Source organism: Patella vulgata, chromosome 5 (genome assembly GCF_932274485.2).
Source record: "Patella vulgata chromosome 5, xgPatVulg1.2, whole genome shotgun sequence".
Lineage (NCBI taxonomy): Eukaryota > Metazoa > Mollusca > Gastropoda > Patellidae > Patella > Patella vulgata.
In genome coordinates this window covers 68,427,642-68,447,715 of record NC_065883.2, presented here as the reverse complement: position 1 = coordinate 68,447,715, position 20,074 = coordinate 68,427,642, and the positions used below count along the sequence as shown (strand labels likewise).

Below are 20,074 nucleotides of genomic sequence, written 5' to 3'. Positions count from 1 at the left end.
GTGATATTTCTAATAAGACGATTGAACATTGTTCTGATGGGTAGAATGTGATATTTTTGAACATAGAGTGTGATATTTGTTAATAGAATTGTGTACGTAGTACTGATTAGTAGAATGTGATATTTTATTAATAGATAATTAAACATAGTTCTGATGTGTACAATGTGATATTTGTTAATAGATAATTGAACATTGTACTGATGGGTAGAGTGTGATTTTTGTTAATAGATTGTTATATACGGAGAACAAGAAAGTGTTAAGTTAATCCAAGGTTCTACTTCCTACACTTTTATTCCCAGTTTAAACATTATCTCGACTATTATACTCCCTGGAATCGTCAAAGTATGCATGGTCACGTTTAGCCCTAATTCGCCATGATCTCCATCGGAGGTCAGCTGAGTTAAATGTAAATAAAATAAAATGGGGTTTAGCATCCTACTGTTCTGCTTCAACTGAGTTAAATGAAGACGGGCATACGCCATATAGTGTGTTATGGGGGAAATTTTGCCCAGACAGCGGCGCTACGGTCACTCGTATATTGAATTCCAACTGCCAAGCTATCATTTTGCCTGCACGCTAATGAGTATACGAATGACCAGACAGCTGTCACATGCCGAAAAATGCCGATGCACACTGGGAGCGAATCCGCGACCCCAGGCTAGCGATCCAGTGCCCTACTCTATTAGCCACCGTGGCTCTGAGATGTAAATGAATCAATAATCCATTGAGGGAAGAAAGCCTTACCCTTGAACGCAGTCATAATCCTATGGAATTACTGAATGCCGTTTCGACTAGGCTTCTCTAATCCTTATCTCGCAAGTGTCTGTAGCATATTAAAAATGAATGGACATCATATACAAGTAAAGGAGATTAAACGCTAATATAATATGAATATAAATGATTAACATTACATCGTTTCCTTTTTTACTTTAATTTCAAATACGCCAGAAGTCTCAGTCGAATGGCAATTCTAGCGTCTGGTTATTCCATTCTACGCCGATAGTATTTATTGCGCATGCTCTCTATATAAGAATATGAGGTCACCGTTTGACATGACTTGTGGAATATGTCTAGCCTCGTTCTTCGAGTCACTCGTTACAAATGGACCTGAAACGCATCAAGGAAAAGGTTTATTTTGTCTTAAATATTGGATATCAGAAGTCCACCATTTCCCGGTAAGATCACAATATAAATTGACAAATAATTCATGTTTTCAATGTCGAAGACTTTAGATGAAACTGGGTTAGAGACTAAGCTATTTTAATCGATGATGACCAATAATAGACATTTAACTAGTTACCCCGGGGGAGACCAAACTTATATCACTGTCACGTTTTTATAATCATATAACCTTAATTAATTTGAATCTTTAGTATTGACTTGTATGTTTGTGTGTTTCATACTTGCACTCGTATTGAGCTGAATACATTCGAGTACATAAAGTTATTATTTCCTGGTTGCCTCTTTAAAAATGATTGTGTCACAGCATACCTTTGTATATCACATTGGGGATGCTCGATTGAACGTTCCGGAATTGAATTCTGTCAAACCCCAAAATATTGACATTCGAATGAAAATGGGAATTTGGGACTAGAACGTATGCGCCGACTGCATGAGAAAATATCTCAATCAACCATGACAGCTGAAACATGCATCTATTCGTTGTGCTTAATTACGTCGGGATTCTACTCACACCACCCTAGTTGTCGAGACTGACATAACTATGAAAGGACTGAATTCTACGTCACGCGATTGCAATCCCGTCAATTCAGAACGTTCCGGACTGACAATTCAAAGACATAGAATTTATATGTTATTAATTTGTATGAATTTTGGATGAAAATGACCCATTGTGCAATACTATAAAGGTTATTTTAGTTATAAGAAAGGTGTTCAGTTTAATATAGAAATTCTTTAACTACATGATGTGTGACGAAAACTAGGTCAGTTAAGTACCTTGCATTAATCTACTACTTTCTTAGACTAAGTTATGTCAGTATCCATTTCTGGAAAGTGGGGTACTATCGTCCAGTCATCTCATGCTCAGATTAGTACAATTAACTAGAATAGTGTTGACGTAAAACGGTGCCTATACGAAACACTTACCCAAAAATGGTAATTGTCCCGCCTTAATAGCTGACGCATTATACTTCTATATGGGAGAGAGCGGGTTTGATTTACCCTCAGACATCATGACAAGACTGTAGAGAAGATATCATAGAGCAGCCCGAGAGGAGAACATCATACCCACAGCCGCCTCGGTTGAGAGACTGGTATAGAGACAAAATGTATTATTTAAACCGTTAGGTCTGAGTTGTAAAGGATGCTAAACTCAGACCGTAGATATTTTAATAAAGTTTAAGGTTTCTATAATAGATGTAGTAGTTTTCCTGTATTTAACTTTGTAGTTTGCTGTATTTGTTATATAAACTTAGTAACAACATAAACGGTGTTCCAGAGTCAGTTAATTGATGACTGAAATAATTGATCACACAACGTGAAGTCAAAGAAAGTCCTAAACGATAATGTCACAGGTAATTCCTCTTTAGTGCCGTGACGAAGGATAGTCATATCTACCCCGCAGTGTCACAGGCGTTTTTATTTGGAACCGCGACACAGCATAGTGTCAATATTGAACGTTGCCATTTCACTGAATGGGGCCTACACTACTCCATAGGAGCTAGATATAGAACAAGAAACGTGCCTGGTTGATCAAATGAAATGAAATGGACTTCAATGTACTTTGTATATCTGTTGAATTTATCTGTATAATTTGTATGTTTTACATGGGATGGGAATGACTCATTGAACGTTGAAATTTCACATTTCACTGAATGGGGCCTACACTCCTCCAAAGAAACTAGATATATAAAAAGTATCATGTGTCTGACCGATCAAATGAGAGACCGAGAGAGGCGGGGTTTAACCTCCACTCAACACAAACTAGGTCATTTGGGAACTAACATATGGTTCAATTTTATTCCTAGCAGAATCACAGCCAGTCACCATATTACAATATATAATCATATAACATAATCAAAAATAATGTATAATTAAATTACTATATATAAGTTGTTTAAGCGGTATTTAGTAACTAAATGAGACTAGTATATAATCATAAAGTAATTAACATAATCAAAAATAAAATATTATATATTATCAAGTTACTATATATAAGTTGTTTAAACGGTATTTAGTAACTAAATCAGACTAATATATACTCTTCAAAAAAAGAAACGCACAGCTCATATTTTGATCATTTTTTTTATTTGTGTAAGGATAAAAGAAATTCACTATTGGTTTTAAATGTAGGGTCACTAATTGTGACTAGTCATCATTTTTGCCAAAATGTGTTTTCGCTTGATTGCACCAAGACACATTAATTTAACAACTTCGCGAGCTTTTCGCATGGAACCTAAATCTAAGGCCTTTAAAATCCCTGGGTTCTCGGTTTCCAAATCAGTTGCACATGTAAACACTCAACGAACCAGATGATGCCACATCTGAACGAAGACCAACGCAACAACGTTATTGGTTGATTACAAGCAGGTGAATCCCAGACAGATGTAGCCAGTCTGCTGAATGTTTCCCCGAGTTTTATTTCTCGCCTTTGGGATAGGTACCGACACCGAAGTTCAACACGTGACCGCCCAAGCTCAGGTCCAACAAAAGTGACCCCACCTGTCCTGGATCGTCAATTCCGGTTATGTCATTTGCGGAAACGGTTCTCAACAGCGACCTCTACTGCAGCAGCAATTCCCGGAGGGCGTAGAATCTCAGACCAGACAGTTTGTAAACGCCTACGTGAAACCGGATTACGAGCCAGACGTTCCCGTTAGAGCTGATGTTTTGTAAAACGCCGACATCGTGAAATCCAATTTCGGTGGGTTCAGACACGAATATTATGGCCCCAACAACACTGTAGAGCAGTTTGGTTCAACGATGTGTCGCGGTTCCTATTGCAACGAGGCGATGGTAGAGTGAGGGTATACCGACGACGAAATTTCACATTGCGTTTCTTTTTTTGGAGAGTATATAATCATAAAGTAATTAACATAATCAAAAATAAAGTATTACATATATTTAAATTACTATATATAAGTTGTTTAAACGGTATTGTGTAACTAAATGAGACTATTTAATGACACAATTATATGGCGACCTTACTTAATTAAAGGAGCTAAATCGTTAATATTTGGGACCTACAAATTGACACAAATGGGTCGCAACGTATATAATAATGTAATATGAATGTAAAAAACTGATTTACATTCAATCTTTTCCGTTTTTACTTTAATTTCAAAACAGTTATGTTCAGCGAAATACTCCAGAAGTCTCATTCTAATGGCAATCTCTAGCGTCTGGTTATTCCAGTCTACACCGATAGTATTTATTGCGCATGCTCTCCAGAGAAGAATATGGGGTCACCGTTCGACATGACTTGTGGAATATGTCTAACCTCGTTCTTCCGAGTCGCTTGTTACAAATTGCGCTGAAACGCATTATGATACACGATTCGTGTACCAACCGTAAAATGTTTATTTTGTCTTAAATATTGGATATCAGAAACCCATCTTTTCCCGGTAAGATCACAACACCAATGTTGATTAAAATTGACAATTAATTCGTGTTTCCATTGTCGAAGGTTTTGGATGATATTGAATTAGAGACTTAGCTACTTTAAATATAAATTCCTATTTACTCTGTATACAACTGTTAACATGTCAATAGTCTTGTTGTTTCTTTATGATTACATGGACATTTTAAGTGCCCCTGAATATGTTATATGAAAGCGGGGACTATAAATATGCTGTAATAATAATAATAATAATAATAATATCATAAAAAAATAAATAATTAAAATCCAATTGATATAATCAGAAATTAATTAAAATAACAACAATCGAAATGATTACTTAATAATTATAAAGTTATTAAAATTAAAATTACAATTCAATTTTTAAGTTCAATTATTGCTGATATGATGTAATGTGTTATATTTCTAGAAATTTATCTTATTTTCCGTTCTAATAGAATCAATCTATTCACGTCCAAATCATGGTTAATTTTAAGGCCACTCTTTTCAAACACAGATAAAAATGTCGAGGTATCTCCACAATCTAGTGAATAAGTTATGTGAATCATAATAGACGTACATGTTCCGCTTTTAACCAAGATATTCAGATTATGTATATGTTTCAGACAATGTTGTTGTATATCAACTGCATCACTCCCATAAATACAGAGTTTGAACTCCAATCTTTCTCCTACGATAAAATGTTCTGTAACAGTCAATGTCGTGTATTTTGATTGCTCAGAACTTTTCGTGCCCCAGAATTGACACCCGTCCATCATTAGAGGTATATTCCCAGGTAGCAGACGATAGGGATACCAGTTCGGCACGATTCTTTCTCCAGGAAATAATTTGGAACATATTTCTTTAGATTGGAATATTTCCTTCAAATCTTCTGATGTCAGCTCTTGAACTTTAGTTTGATCAGATTCAATTTTATTTGGTTTAAAATCTCCTATTTCTCCAATTATCTCCACAACTACCTGAAAAAGTAAAAGAGAAATTTATAACATAACATATGAAGACAGAGAAATGGGGTTTAACGTCCACTTGACATAAACTAGATCATTTGGGGACTAACATATGGTTCTATTTTATTTCAATGATTTGCTTGTGCGTAGGGGTCTTTATAAGTGGGAAGAACGGGAGGACCCGAAGAAAACTGACGAGGTTGGACAGTCGACGCTACTCCTTGTCACGTACAACCGGGGAATCAAAACCACGCCAGTTGACTCAATGACATACCTTATGACGCAACGCGCACGCGCTAACCATTCCCATATAAATGAAAATGGCAAATGCTATTAGATGGTATTACTTTTAGCTAATTCGACATAATTATCCTTGTGAAATGAAATGTAGTTTTATGGCACGTCAGCTCCAACCGGGATACATAACTATGCATATACACTTTAAAGGGGCAGTAGGCAAGACTAGATAAAGAGCCGGCAATTCTTGCTATAAAGGTTAAAAAGTAGATAATGACAACAAAATATGCTGAAAATTTCAGTCAAATTGCTTTGCTCTGAACTTAGAAATTAGCGATTCTATTTTAGGCTAGCCACGATCGTCATTACTACCATTGTTATGATATTAAACAAAGTCTCGATTGTCCATTATTGTGGTTATTTCATCCAGCACAAAACACTAAACATCTCAGGCATCACGAGTTAATTATAGTCTTGGTAAGTGAATTAATGTTTAATCATTAATTTAGATAATATTTAAGGCCTAAAGAAGATTGTGAAGAAAAAGTAGGAAGTTAAAAGGTTTTCGGTGATCATATTAAAAATAATAATGATATTGATAGACATTTGTCGAGAATTTAATCGATTTTGACTGAGACCACCTTTTAATCGTGGGATAAACAACACCAAAGGACAAAAGCAGTCGTATTAATTTCGCTCAGTTGTGTCAACTCTGGTTGATTATGCACAGATTTTATTTTTGTATTTCTTTCAAGATGCTTACCCTTTCTAAAATCTGTGTAAACTTTCGTTTTATTCTTTCACCATACACGTTAGTATTATTAATTGTCATAACTTCATATTTTACCGTCTTAAGATTTATATACGAATCGTGCACATGTTTCAAAATGGCTGCTAAAATTCCTCGACCTTGGTAACCCTCTTTAACACGTGCAGCCGCGGTTGCTATAGTTGCACCGGCATCTACCAATCTATCTGCATTGAAAGCTACCTATAAATAAATTATTTACCAAATAAGTGACACTAGATATTCTCTGTAAGTCATCATTTCTAATATTTTAATTGGGTGATTGTGATATTGGAAGCTGATTTGCGAACCGCATTTAAAGGACAATATTGGTGCCAGTCATTATCACATATGTGATAGAGCTGGCTAAACACATTCCAAATATAATTTTAACACAGAGATCATTGCTACGATAGCTGAGTAATACAGGTTTCCTGAGTCGGAAATGACGAACGCCAAAGGAAAACACGAGTCATCTCTCTATATAACTGACTGATGTGACGAGTGATAACGGATATACGGGCGAATTTCTGCTCACTGTGCTATGGGGACATTTGCCCTGACATCGCTGCTACAGCCTACTCTTAAATCAAATTCCAATTGTTAATGGTTCTTTTACGTGCACGCCAATATGTACACGGGACCAGAACAGTAGAACATAGTCGGAGAAACATTACTTACAATTTCACCATCTATTTCACCAACATGGCAGTTGAACCATTTTAAATATTTTTCATACATCACAGAAAGATAATCTCGTCCTTCATAAACGTCTCCAATATCCATAACACCCCGATAATCTTGTAAAGTTGCCGATCTTATGACCAGATCGTCCGCCATGTTCATTTAGTAAATCTATTAAAATAATGAGAGTTTGAAAGTCTCAATATGTTTTGGGGTTTCGGCATTTATGTTTCTATTTCTCGGTGACGATCACACGTTTGTTCAAAACATATTCATACATTTGTATGATGATGTCTCATGTACAAGTGTATGATCATCTGTACTCTCTCCCCAGCAGCCATTAACCAATCAGAATCTGTATATAGTTCATATGGTATAGCTGCCGGTCATGTGACATACAAAATGGCAGCACCCAGAGAAGAAACATGGATTTTTCAATAGTTAACCGTGTCAAGTGATGCAATTTTAAAAACATGTACCACCAAATTTGTGTTTGTTTCACAAATGTGGACGAAAGTCTGCATCTTATTATACAAATGTATGGTCGTCTGTACGGGGTTTGGGGAATACTGCACCTTTTTTTTCGTCATGTGAACCGGACATGTGCGTTATGTGGTATGAACGGTAATAACGAGAAGAGCTTTTTAAGTGGATTCTGTATTTATAAAGTGATAACGAGTTGCCGACGTGCATGTTGTAGTTATGGTAATAACGACTTACCGACGTGCATGTCGTAGTTACGTTAATAACGAGTTACCGAGGTGCATGCTGTATTTATACAGCAACAACGAGTTAGGGCAATAACCAGTTTCCGACATACATATCGTTGTTACGGTAATAACGTACCTATATATCAGGAATGTCTGTATAATCTCTACATGCACGCGATGCTGGTCTTAGAATTCTGAGATTCGAATAGATTGTAGGTAGAAACAATTTCTACATAAGTTTGTAGAAGTGGTATCGGGTGTTTAAGAGAGAGAGGGACACAACATATCCTGCACCATGGATGACATCTGTAGGCTATAGTTAATGTATTAGCGATCAGCGTGAAAACCTACTTTTCGAGTAGTGATGAAACTATAAAATATCATACATGTGTCCGACTGTGTCAATATATAGGACACACCTCTCAAATTACGTTAAACATGTTTGCGTGAAGTTAAGACCAAATCCATCTCATATCGGGAGGTTGGATGCCGAATGGTTAGCACGTGTGTGATGTATCATAAGGTATGTCATTGAGTCAACGGGCGCGTCTTCGATTGCTCCGATGTACTTCACAAGGAGTCCAACTTTGTGGGTTTTCTCTGGGTCCTCCGGTTTCCTTCCACTGCTAAAGACACGCAAACGAATTATTGTAATATAATTGAACCATATGTTAGTCCCTAAATAACCTAGTTTGTGTCGAGTGGGCGTTAAAACCCATTTCTCTCTCTCATCCCATATCGCTTTGTGCATCGTAGAAGCTTACCTTTTAAGTTGATCTCAATTTATGTCGATGTCATACTTAGTAATGATGATATATATAGTATAAAACCATAGGTAGTAACAAGTCCTGGCTATCTATAAATAATACTATTGAAGGATAGCGTTGCCAATATTATTTCAATGTTCACTATACATGTATATACAAAATGCATCTGTCAGCATTTCAAAATACGTATTTTAGTTTTAAAATTTGCAATTTCCATTGCTCCACAAACCCATTGACACAGGTATATGTTCTAATATGCTAAGTTCTATTATGCATTTGTCCATTATTCAAAATGCAGAATGGAGAGGTGTAATGTGGAAAATAACTATTATACTGTATTTTGTATTATTGACAAATGTGTTCTGTATTTTAATACTGTGACAGTTGTAATGTGGAGCAATGGAAATTGCAAATTGTAAAACCAAAATATGTATTTTGAACAGCTGACATATGCATTTTGCACCGTGAACATTGAATTAATACTGGCAATGTTATCCTTCCATAGTATACAAGTCAGTCGCGACCTGTATTGTGAAGTAGCTTCTTTATCTATGTTACATATTGTTGAATATGACTGGGAGATGAAATAAAGGGAGCAGCAGAAGCTCCTCTGTAGTTGCCGCTTTCCCATATATTGATGTATGTGGAGTTATTGTCTACCTCTGAATACATATTTTGTGTTAAACACTCTTACTACTCTAGCATTTTAAATATGATATGTTTAAAAGATGTAGTGTAAATTCACGTACATAATTAACATTTAATATGTATAACCAAATAGTGATAAATGTGATATTTGTAAAAAGATAATTGAACATAGTATTGACATGTAGAGTGTGATATTTGTAAAAATATTATTAAACATAGTACTGATGGGTAGAATGTGATATTTGTAAAAAGATTAATGAGCATAGTACTGATGGGTAGAGTGTGATATTTGTTAACATATTATTGTACATATTATTAAACAATGTACTGATATTTGTTAATAGATAATTGAACATAGTACTGATGGGTAGAATGTGATATTTCTAATTAGATGATTGAACATAGTACTGATGAATAAAGTGTGATATTTGTTAATACATGTAGATTATTGTACATAGTGTAACATTATTTAATAGAATTGTGTACAATGTACCAATGAGTAGAATATGCTATTTGTATTGATAACTAAACATAGTACTGATGGGTAGAATGTGAGAATAAGAAAGTATTAAGTTAATCCGAGGTTCTACTTCCTACACTTTTATTCCCAGGTTAAACATTATCTCGATTATTATACTCCTTGAAATTGTCAAGGTATACATTTACCTCCCTATATGTGTATGGTCACGTTTAGCTGTTCTACGACACTTCTATATAGCCCTAGTTCGCCGTGATCTCCATTACAGGTCAGCTGAGATAGATGTAAATGTAAATGACATGGAATGGGGTTTAACGTCCTATTGTTCTCTTTTCAAGTTGAGGAAGATGTAAATAAAATAAAATGGGGTTTAGCGTCCTACTGTTCTGCTTCAACTGAGTTAAATGAAGACGGGCATACGCCATACAATAAGCTATGGGGAAATTTTGCCCGGACAGCGGCGCTACGGTCTACTCTACTATTATATCGAATTCCATCTTTTACGTGTTTTAGAAGACTCACAGCCAGTTACCTTATTACAATTATTAATCATAAAGTAATTAACATAATAAACAATAACGTATTATATATAATTAAATTACTATATATATAAGTTGTTTAAACGGTATTTAGTAACTAAATGAGACTAACACATGACACAATTATATGGAATAAAAGATTTATTTCTGGCGACCTTACTTAAATATAAATTCCTATTTACTCTGTATACAACTGTTAACATGTCAATAATCTTGTTGTTTCTTTATGATTATATTGTCACTTTGTAAAGTGCCCCTGAATATGTTATATGAAAGCGAGGACTATAAATATGCTGTAATAATAATAATAATAATAATAATAATAATATTGTAATCATAAAAAAATAAAAATAAATAATTAAAATCCATTAAAACAGAAATTAATTAAAAGAACAACAATGAAATTATTACTTAATAATCATAAAGTTATTAAAATTAAAATTACAATTCAATTGTTAAGTTCAATTATTGCTGATATGATGTAGCAGTTCATCTTATTTTCCGTTCTAACATAATCATTCTATTCACGCCCATATCATCGATAATTTTAAGGCCACTCTTTTCAAATACAGATAAAAATGTCGCGGTATCTTCACAATCTAGTGAATAAGTTATGTGAATCATAATAGACGTACATGTACCACTTTTAACCAATATATTCAGATTATGTATATGTTTCAGACAATGTTGTTGTATATCAACTGTGTCACTTCCATAAATACAAATTTTGAAAATCAATCTATTTCTTAACTTGAAATGTTCCGTAACAGTCAGTGTTGTGTATGTTGATTGATCAGAACCTTTAGTGCCCCAGAATTTAAACCCATCCATCATTAGAGGTATATTCTCAGGTAGCAGACGGTACAATTCTTTCTCCAGGAAATAATTTGGAACACATTTCTTTAGATTTGAATATTTCACCCAAGTCTTCTGATGTCAGTTCCTGGACATCGGTTTGATCAAATTCAACTGTTTTTGGTTTAAAATCCCCAACTTCTATAGCCATCTCCAGAAAAACCTGGGACAGAAGAAAAGATCAAAAGTATAAATGAAAGTGAATATGGAACGGGTTCTGGTACGGAAATCACCGGCGCACTGAAGATCGATAGGGTTTGTATTCTCATGACCAAAGTGTTTCAAACCAAATAACCTCGGAAAGTTAAGTTGTGGGAAGCTGAACATTGGTAGGCATTATGTTCTCATGACCCCATGCTTCAAACCACATTTGAAAAGAATCCGACGAAAGCTGTATTCTCTATCGCACTCACAGGGTTTTCAACGAAGGGGGATAACTCTGTAACGGAAAGTCGAGAACGCTGAATATCAATAGACCCGTCAAAAAATGTAGGCCCTTTCACGTTCACAGACCAGTTGTTGACGGACGGGTTGAGAGGGTGACGACAAATATACTACGCGTGGACGTATAAAATTGAACTTGAAAAACGATATCAGATATAATTAACCAGTCACTATTTACTACGTGAGCTAATTAAAGGCGATATCCTTTTTGATAGATATGCAATATAAAAAGTTGTACCCTTTCAAAGAGTCTTGTAAATCGTCGCTTTATTTTGTCACTTTTCGCTTCCATACTGACGTTGCTAATAGTAATCGCTTCATATTTCACCGATTCTTTATCTTGATAAAACTCATAAGTATCTTTCAATATGGCAGCCAAAACACCTTGATCTTTGTAAGTCTCTTTCACACGTGCTGCCGCTCTACACAAAGTCATACCACCATCCACCAGTCTTTCTCCATTAAAACCCACCTAATAACAAATGAAATGAAATGGAGTTTATCACTTTTTGGACATAGATATTAAATGGCCTTAAAGAGGTAAATACAGATACTAAAATATTTGCACACTCATACCGTTTGGATTGGGTGCGCAATGAAATAAATTTATTGATCCCCTTTGTGCGACGACAAGCTGTCGTCGTCCATAGATACCTATACAACAGTACATACACAAGAGCGCCATAACAGACAATCAAAGGATTATTACTTAAAGATACATTATGGGAGATTCGATAACGAGGTGGCAGTTCTCACTATAATAGTTAAAAACTAGATAATGTAAAGGCCATTTGCTGAAAATTTCATTCAAATTGATTCACTATGAACCGAGGGGAGAAGCGACTGAAATTTCCGCCTCGTCTCGATCATCATTACTAAAGTCAGCACGATAAACAGCATAGTCTCGATTATCCACTTACTCGTTAAATCGTGAAAGAAAGTTATGCAGTAAATCGGCTCATAATCCACTAGAGTTGATTATATTCTGGATAAGTTAATTAATGTCTAATTAATATTTTAGATAACATTTCAGGCCTAATGAAGAAAGACCTGCAATAGACAGATTTAGCTCTTGCATAATGTATGTTTAATAGACTTAAAATGCTAGGGATCTAGTAGATGACACTTGGAACACATGCCACGTATATTTTAAGTAGTCCCTAGGGTTATTTCCTACATACTTGTAATTCAATGGTATGGTTATGGTCCTAGGGCCCACTGGGATATGATTATGTAATTTGGCATCGCCCCTTCTTCTTCTAATTTGTGTTTAACATCCGCTTCCACCGAGGGTGATATCGCAGACAAGTTGTCTTATTTTTATCTTAGCGCACCTGTGGGCGGAAACCGGAGTAAACCCATGAGGTTAAGATGGCGCCCCTGTTTCCCAGCCATATACGCCCACACCATATACGTCCGACACTCCCCACCCCCATGTCATCGCGCTTGTGCCCCAATTATCTATTGGCAAATGGCTCCAAATATAATGAGAATTTCAACGTACTATTTCGCCTTTTATTTCTGCCACCCGACAGTTGAACCATTTTAAATACTTTTCATACATCACAGGAAGATAATCTCGTCCTAGATAAATCTCTCCAATATCCATAACACCCCGATAGTCTTCTAATGTAGCTCGTCTTATGATCAGACCGTCCGCCATGTTCATTTAGTAAATCTATTAAAAGAATGAGAGTTTGAAAATTTCTATATGTTTTGGGATTTCGGCATTTATGTTTCTATTTCTCAGTGACGATCACACACATCTGTTCAAAACATATTCACACATTTGTATGATGATGTCTCATGTACAAGTGTATGATCATCTGTACTCTCTATCGAAGAAAACTTGAACAACTGCAAGCCATTAACCAATCAGATTCTGTAAATAGTTCACGTGGTATAGTTATCGATCATGTGACATACAAAATGGCAACATCCAGAGAAGAAAAACATAGACTTTCCGATAGTTAACTGTGTCATGTGATGCCCTTGAAGATGCATTGTGCAAGATTTAGAAATATAGCCGGTCTTGCTTGCTACAAAAGTTTAAAAATGAAATATTGCTTTCAAATTACTTTATATTGGGCGATGTGGGCGTAGATCGATTATTATTGTAGCAAGCAATTATACGTGACAACCGAGATTAAGTCTCGATTATTCATTTTATCGTTAATTTTATTTAAATCTCGCGGATGTTCAAATCCATTTAATATCGTAGGTTTGCCAGAAAAGTTCTTTGTCACCCGAATTTTCAGAATAAATCCAACATTAACTAGAACGAGTTTTCCACAAATGTTATTCCACGGTGTCTTAATCATGTGACAAAGAGACCCATAACATGTATCATATTAAGATTATATTATATACATGTAAAGTATTTATTTAAATGCATAGAACCAATTTAAAGCCCCACATGTGCGAACCCATTGAACCCCATACGTTATTGATCTACAATATAAAATATACTGTTCACTGATGTCTGTGTCCGAAAAACGGAAATACATTGCCCGAAAAATGTACAGTTCACCGAATCGTAGTAAGGGTGGTGCAAAAGTGCAATAACGCCGGTAAAGGTCGACCGCGATTGCCATGGCATCCATAAACGCAAACGCTCCGAGCTCGATAGAAAATTTGAAGTCCGGGCCAAAGTCAAGGTCACGGCGATATTCACACGTAAATGCCAGTCCAACTGGTCAACGCCAAATAGTCGTTTATAGAAATTGGTGGCTTAGCAGAACAATTAAATATACGAAAATTATTGTTATTATCATGAACTGCAGCGTTAGGCAGGAAGCGCAGTGTGTCGGAATCCGCCTTAGTGTCTTGTCATTCGAGTCTAAATAGTCAACAAACAAAATGGCTTCAAAATCGGATAAACCTTTCTCTCGGTAGAAGTTAAACTACGGTCAAATAAAAAGTAATTGACCTATTCGTCTGAAATTTAGTGTGGTCATGGCTAGTCCCCCTGAACATCCCCTGAAAACTGGTAGAGGTACTTTACTGAAATAGAACCCAAACTTTTAGACAAGACCCCCAGATTAAACGAAGGGCTGTCACGTATGTTGCTGTAGGAGATATTTGATTGAAAGGGAAGAATAGACATGTACGCCCTCAAAGGCTCAAGTATCAGAAGTCAATCCAGCAATCGGGCCATTGCTCCAGGAATATGCATGAAGCCCTACTTTTCGAGCAGAGACGAAACTATAAAATATCATAAATGTGACAGAGTTTGCCAATGTTTGCGTGACGTTAAGACCGAATCCATCCCATATCGCTTTCTGCATCGTAAAAAACTTACATTTGTATTTGATCTTATGTAGATGTAATATCCCATATCGCTTTATGCATCTTAATATCTAGAAGTAATACTTAGTAATAGCGATATATAGGGTATAAAAACATAAAGTAGAAACAAGAATAATACTATACTAAAACTCACATATTTGACCTATATTTTAAAGTTGCTACTTTATCTATTGTTGAATAATTAGACACAACTCACATATTTGACCTATATTGTAACGTTGCTACTTTATCTATCGTTGAATAAGACTGAGAAATAAAATAAAGGGAACAGAACCTTATATAACCTTGAGAAATTTTCTGTTAAACACATTGACTACTCTAGCATTGCGGCGTTAATTTTTAAAGGTAGATGTTTAAAAGATGTAGTGTAAATGCACGTACGTAACTACCATTAAATATGTATAACTAAATAGTGATACATGTGATATTTGTAAAAAGATTATTGAACATAGTACTGATGGGTAAAGTGTGATATTAATAAATAACTACCATTTAATATGTATGACCAAATAGTGATAAATCATTCACTTTTAATTTCAAATTATGCACTCAGTGACAGACCTTATGATACAACGCGCACGCGCTAACCATTCGGCCATCCAACACCCACGAAGTTTCTACTAATATTCTGTTGTCTGTATCAAGCAATGATAACATATTAAATATGAACCAATCTGATTAAAATACAGATCTATATTTCGTTTCGTTTTTTTATACTTTCGATGACCTACACTACATGAAGATCTGACCAGTTGCCTTCCCTGGAAAAAATCGGTTCCCCCAATGGGCGCATATGGTGCCCTTTTCATTTGGACGCAATACGAAGCCAACGAACAACGCGCCTCTCTTGCCCCCCCCCCCCCCATCCCCCGCTAGCTACGGACCGAATGAGTGGGAACTCTATGAACCATACTCTCAAACACCATGGTCAGTTCCTGGCCCGTAGTACGTTCGTACAAGAACACCTACAACGTAAAAGATATGGGTACACTAGGATACAAAGAGTTACCCCCCTTTATGCAAAATGTCACAAATTATTGATAACAGTATTTGGTTTAAACATTACTTTATTCAATAAAACGAACCGGGTTGAACGACAGGCAATGACATTATATAAGTTCTCCTCAATCGGAGTGAAATAGGGTTTAACGACTTACTTTTTTGCACGGACTGGGCTAACGAAGACAGTTGTGCTATGAAGGATATTTGGTCGGACATGCACTAAAATATTAGTTCTATGGACGTTTCCTGGATGACATATTTATCGTATGGCCATTAAATTTAATGCACCCCTCGGTGGCTAAGCGAGTAAGATGCTGGCTCGCTAGCCTGGAGGTCGGGTGTTCGATTCCTGCATTGGCCGAGAAAGTGCCCCCCCCCCTTGTCAGTGATGTAGGATGGAGGGCCTGACAAGGACAGCTGTCTAGTCGTTCGGATGGGACGAAAAACCGAGCTACCGTGTACACATTGGCGTGCACGTAAAAGATCCCTTGACAGCTTGAATTCGACATAAGAGTAGGCCGTATTGCCGCTGTCCGGGCCAAATTTCCCTCATAACACACTGCCCGTCTTCATTAGCCCAGTTCGGAGCAGTAGGGGGTTAAACCCCATTTCATGTCATCTCATCTCGACCACCGCACATAGTTAGCGGGCCGTATGATATAAAGCGCACGTGGTAACTAATCATAGCTTTATCCTCATTTTTTCTGTCGTTTCAGTCCGCGGACCCACAAACCTAATGATAACGGTGATCGTAATATAAGGCTTATCTAAAATTAGGGCTAATGAAGACGGGCATACGCCATACAGTAAGCTCGGAAGCGGCGCTACGGCCTACTCTTGCAAGGGATCTTTTACGTGCACGCGGGATCCCAGTTTTTAGTACCACCCGAACGACTAGACAGCTGTCCTCACTGAGCCACAGTGGCTCCTATTCAAGAAACAACAGTCCTATGCATTCGACATAAATTGGACACAGTAAGTGGACTTTATAAATTGAAAAACAAATCCCATTGGAAAAGGGGTACCTTTTGTTTGTAAAGGGAAGGGCAAAGGACATTCGAGTAATTCCGGCAGTGAAAGGACCACCACTGTCCGGTATAATAAATTTATAATATGTGTTATATATATGATATTCAAAATTATTTTTCTTGCATTTACATTCAAATTGCTATAATGTAATGATAAATTATTATATATAATCATAAATTATTATATATAATCATAAATTATTATATATAATCATAAATTATTATATATAATCATAAATGATGAGTTAATTATGTTTCTATCTTGATCGTTAGTTTTAATTTGATCTTATTACCCTTTCAAATAGAAACATTCTAGTTACAGGAAACTCATCGTTAAAATTAAGACCACACTTTTCAAAATCTGATAAAAATGTTCCCGTTTCTTGACAATCTAATGAGTAAGTTATGTGAATCATAATAGACGTATATGTTCCGCTTTTAACCAATATATTCAGATTATGTATATGTTTCAGACAATGTTGTTGTATATCAACTGCGTCACTGCCATACATACAAAGTTTGAACATCAATCTTTCTCCTAAGTTAAAATGTTCTGTAACCGTCAGTGTCGTGTATGTTGATTGGTCGGAACTTTTAGTGCCCCAGAATTGACACCCGTCCATCATTAGAGGAATATTCTCAGGTAGCAGACGATAGGGATAGCAGTTCGGCACAATTCTTTCTCCAGGAAATAATTTGGAACACATTTCCTTAGATTGGAATATTTCCATCAAATCTTCTGATGTCAGCTCTTGAACTTTAGTTTGATCAGATTCAATTTTATTTGGTTTAAAATATCCTATTTCTGCAGTCATCTCAACACAAACCTGACACAGAAGAAAGGATCCAAAGTATAAATGAAAATGAAACTCTGGTACTAAAAATCCTCTCATGACCACAATGTTTCACACCAAATTTGGAAAGAATCCGTTACAGACTTTAGCCTCTTTCGCTATAACGGAAGTTCCTGGAAATCCAAACATTGATTGGCATTATCCTCTGATGACTCTAAATTTGAAAAGCATGCGACAAATTTTGTTAGCTATATCACAGGGATTTCGGCAAAGGAGGGAAACTCTTGAACGGAAAGTCGAGGAACGCTGAATATAGGTAGGGTTCTTTTTCTCATGCCCACAATGTGTCACACCAATATTGAAAAAGATCACTGGCCAATTATTGACGGATCGAGAGGCCAACAATATACACCCAAACTACGTGTGGGCGTATAAAATGAACATTAAAAACGATATCAGATCAAATGAATCAGTCACTATTTACTATTTGAGCTAATTACAGGAGATAACATTAGATATATACATACCCTTTGTAAGATTTGTGTAAATCGTCGCTTTATTTTATCACCATTGACTTCCATACTGACGTTGCTAATAGCAATCGCTTCATATTTCACTGATTTTTTATCTTGATAAAAATCATAAACATCTTTCAATATGGCAGCCAAAAGACCTTGACCTTGGTAATTCTCTTTCACACGTGCTGCCGCTCTACACAAAGTCATACCACCATCCACCAGTCGTTCTCCATTAAAACCCACCTAATAATAAACAACCATGTCCATTTGAGGTTTACATTATTTTTAAAATTACTGTTTCATTAGCCTTAAAGCGGTAATGCCAGAATAAATACAAATACAATTATAAATAAGTATGTGTAAACCAAATCGATCCAATGTAACTTTCGTTTTGGCCATTTGAAGTTTACATTGATTCATTTCAATTAGATATAATAGATCATAACACAACCATTCCTCTTAAATCAGCGTTGAATATAAAATTATCCATTTCATTCGTACTTGTATGCTAATTTGCTTTGGGGGATGGGGGGGGGGGTGAAAATATCTCTTCCTCCATAGATGTTCCTGTCGTCTTTCCTAGATATTTTATTTATAATTAAATGCTTTGGTTGAAACACTTAGATAGGATGAACGAAAAAGGTCCAAGAGCTACGCCCTGGGGAACACCATGTTATTGTATCTTGTCGTCATCAACCCCGCCCCACCGACCCTTGTTTTGCACTACCCAAACAAAATTTCCTATAATGGTATTTGTTTAATGACCTTGATTATTTCATAGAATTTATACAGTATAGATATTTTGCTTTTTATTTACCTAAAAATGAGACAACCCAGCTTAAATGTGAGGCTGACTATGCGTATATACGTTAATTGGCGAATGATTTTTATGAATATAATATTTTGCTCGTGGAATGTAAAAATAAGGTCAACCTCTGATTACCAGCCAACAAGGGTTATGTTTTATTGTTCCAAATTTTTGAATGTGCTCATTGAAAAATATAAACTTACTATTTCTCCATTTTTTTCTGCAACCCGACAGTTGAACACTTTTAAATATTTTTCATACATCACAGGAAGATAGTCTCTTCCTTGATAAATCTCTCCAATATCCATAACACCCCGATAGTCTTGTAATGTAGCTCGTCTTATGATTAGTCGGTCCGCCATGATGATTTATAAACACTAATAAAAGAATACACGTTGGAAAGTTTCTATATGGTTTGGGTTTTTTGTTTAGTCACTTTGCACACGTCAGGCATTAATGTTAGTATTTCTCATGGGCAATGTGCTTTTGGGACTTTATACCGGAAATACTTCATGTTGTTTTTACGGCAATAATGAGTTACCGGCTTGTATGTTTTAATTAAGACAGCGAGTGGCCGACGACTTTTGTATTTCCATGGACACAAGGTTGGTAACTCGCTTATATCGTAAATGCAAAACTTATTAAACTTACCTTTTAGAAGGTCCCGGCGTAATTATCTAGATTTCATTTGGACTAACGACGATATATCTTATGTAAAACAAACGTGTTCTAAATAATGTTGAATAATTATAAGACTGGTAGATAAATGAAGGGAGTGGAACAGGGCTCTCACAAGCCTATGTGGAGCCCCAGGTTGAGAGTTTCAGTGACGCCCACCCCCTCCTTGCATACTGCATTGTTCAGTGCCTGCGCTCAGTTGACTTTTTATGGGTAAAGAAATTTTTAAAATATATTTTTTTTA

At 35.9% G+C, this 20,074-nt stretch overlaps 2 protein-coding genes and 1 long non-coding RNA gene across 4 annotated transcripts; all 3 read right to left on the bottom strand.

The window, feature by feature from the left end:
* Positions 1–5,010: 5,010 nt before the first annotated feature.
* Positions 5,011–8,813, bottom strand: LOC126821760 (histidine N-acetyltransferase). Its single transcript, XM_050550256.2, has 4 exons — positions 8,727–8,813; positions 7,250–7,423; positions 6,545–6,772; positions 5,011–5,556 (listed from the first exon to the last, which is right to left on the bottom strand). Exons 2-4 carry the CDS (start codon positions 7,412–7,414, stop codon positions 5,011–5,013), a joined length of 939 nt encoding a protein of 312 aa, XP_050406213.1. The 5' UTR covers positions 7,415–7,423; positions 8,727–8,813.
* A 1,735-nt stretch (positions 8,814–10,548) lies between these two features.
* LOC126821768 (uncharacterized) lies at positions 10,549–15,229 on the bottom strand. 2 transcript variants are annotated; one of them, XR_007680488.2, is made up of 4 exons: positions 15,136–15,229; positions 13,198–13,371; positions 11,932–12,165; positions 10,549–11,412 (listed from the first exon to the last, which is right to left on the bottom strand). It is a non-coding gene; the product is annotated as an uncharacterized LOC126821768 (long non-coding RNA). The 2 variants fall into 2 exon arrangements; XR_007680489.2 differs by lacking the exon at positions 15,136–15,229 and adding an exon at positions 14,995–15,056.
* Positions 15,230–17,307: 2,078 nt separating this feature from the next.
* LOC126821759 (uncharacterized) lies at positions 17,308–19,819 on the bottom strand. The gene is made up of 4 exons (XM_050550255.2): positions 19,804–19,819; positions 19,356–19,529; positions 18,354–18,587; positions 17,308–17,859 (listed from the first exon to the last, which is right to left on the bottom strand). The coding sequence occupies exons 2-4, from the start codon at positions 19,512–19,514 to the stop codon at positions 17,308–17,310; spliced, it is 945 nt and encodes a 314-aa protein (XP_050406212.1). The 5' UTR covers positions 19,515–19,529; positions 19,804–19,819.
* Between the last annotated feature and the right edge of the window lie 255 nt (positions 19,820–20,074).

Coding starts and splice junctions, on each gene's coding strand:
- LOC126821760 (XM_050550256.2), bottom strand. CDS start 7,414: ATGAACATGGCGGACGATCTGGTCATAAGATCGGCAACTTTACAAGAT. Junction 6,773..7,249: donor GTGAAATAGATGGTGAAATT/GTAAGTAATGTT, acceptor ATTTATTTATAG/GTAGCTTTCAATGCAGATAG. Junction 5,557..6,544: donor TTACACAGATTTTAGAAAGG/GTAAGCATCTTG, acceptor TTACTTTTTCAG/GTAGTTGTGGAGATAATTGG.
- LOC126821759 (XM_050550255.2), bottom strand. CDS start 19,514: ATGGCGGACCGACTAATCATAAGACGAGCTACATTACAAGACTATCGG. Junction 18,588..19,355: donor CAGAAAAAAATGGAGAAATA/GTAAGTTTATAT, acceptor GTTTATTATTAG/GTGGGTTTTAATGGAGAACG. Junction 17,860..18,353: donor TTACACAAATCTTACAAAGG/GTATGTATATAT, acceptor CTTCTGTGTCAG/GTTTGTGTTGAGATGACTGC.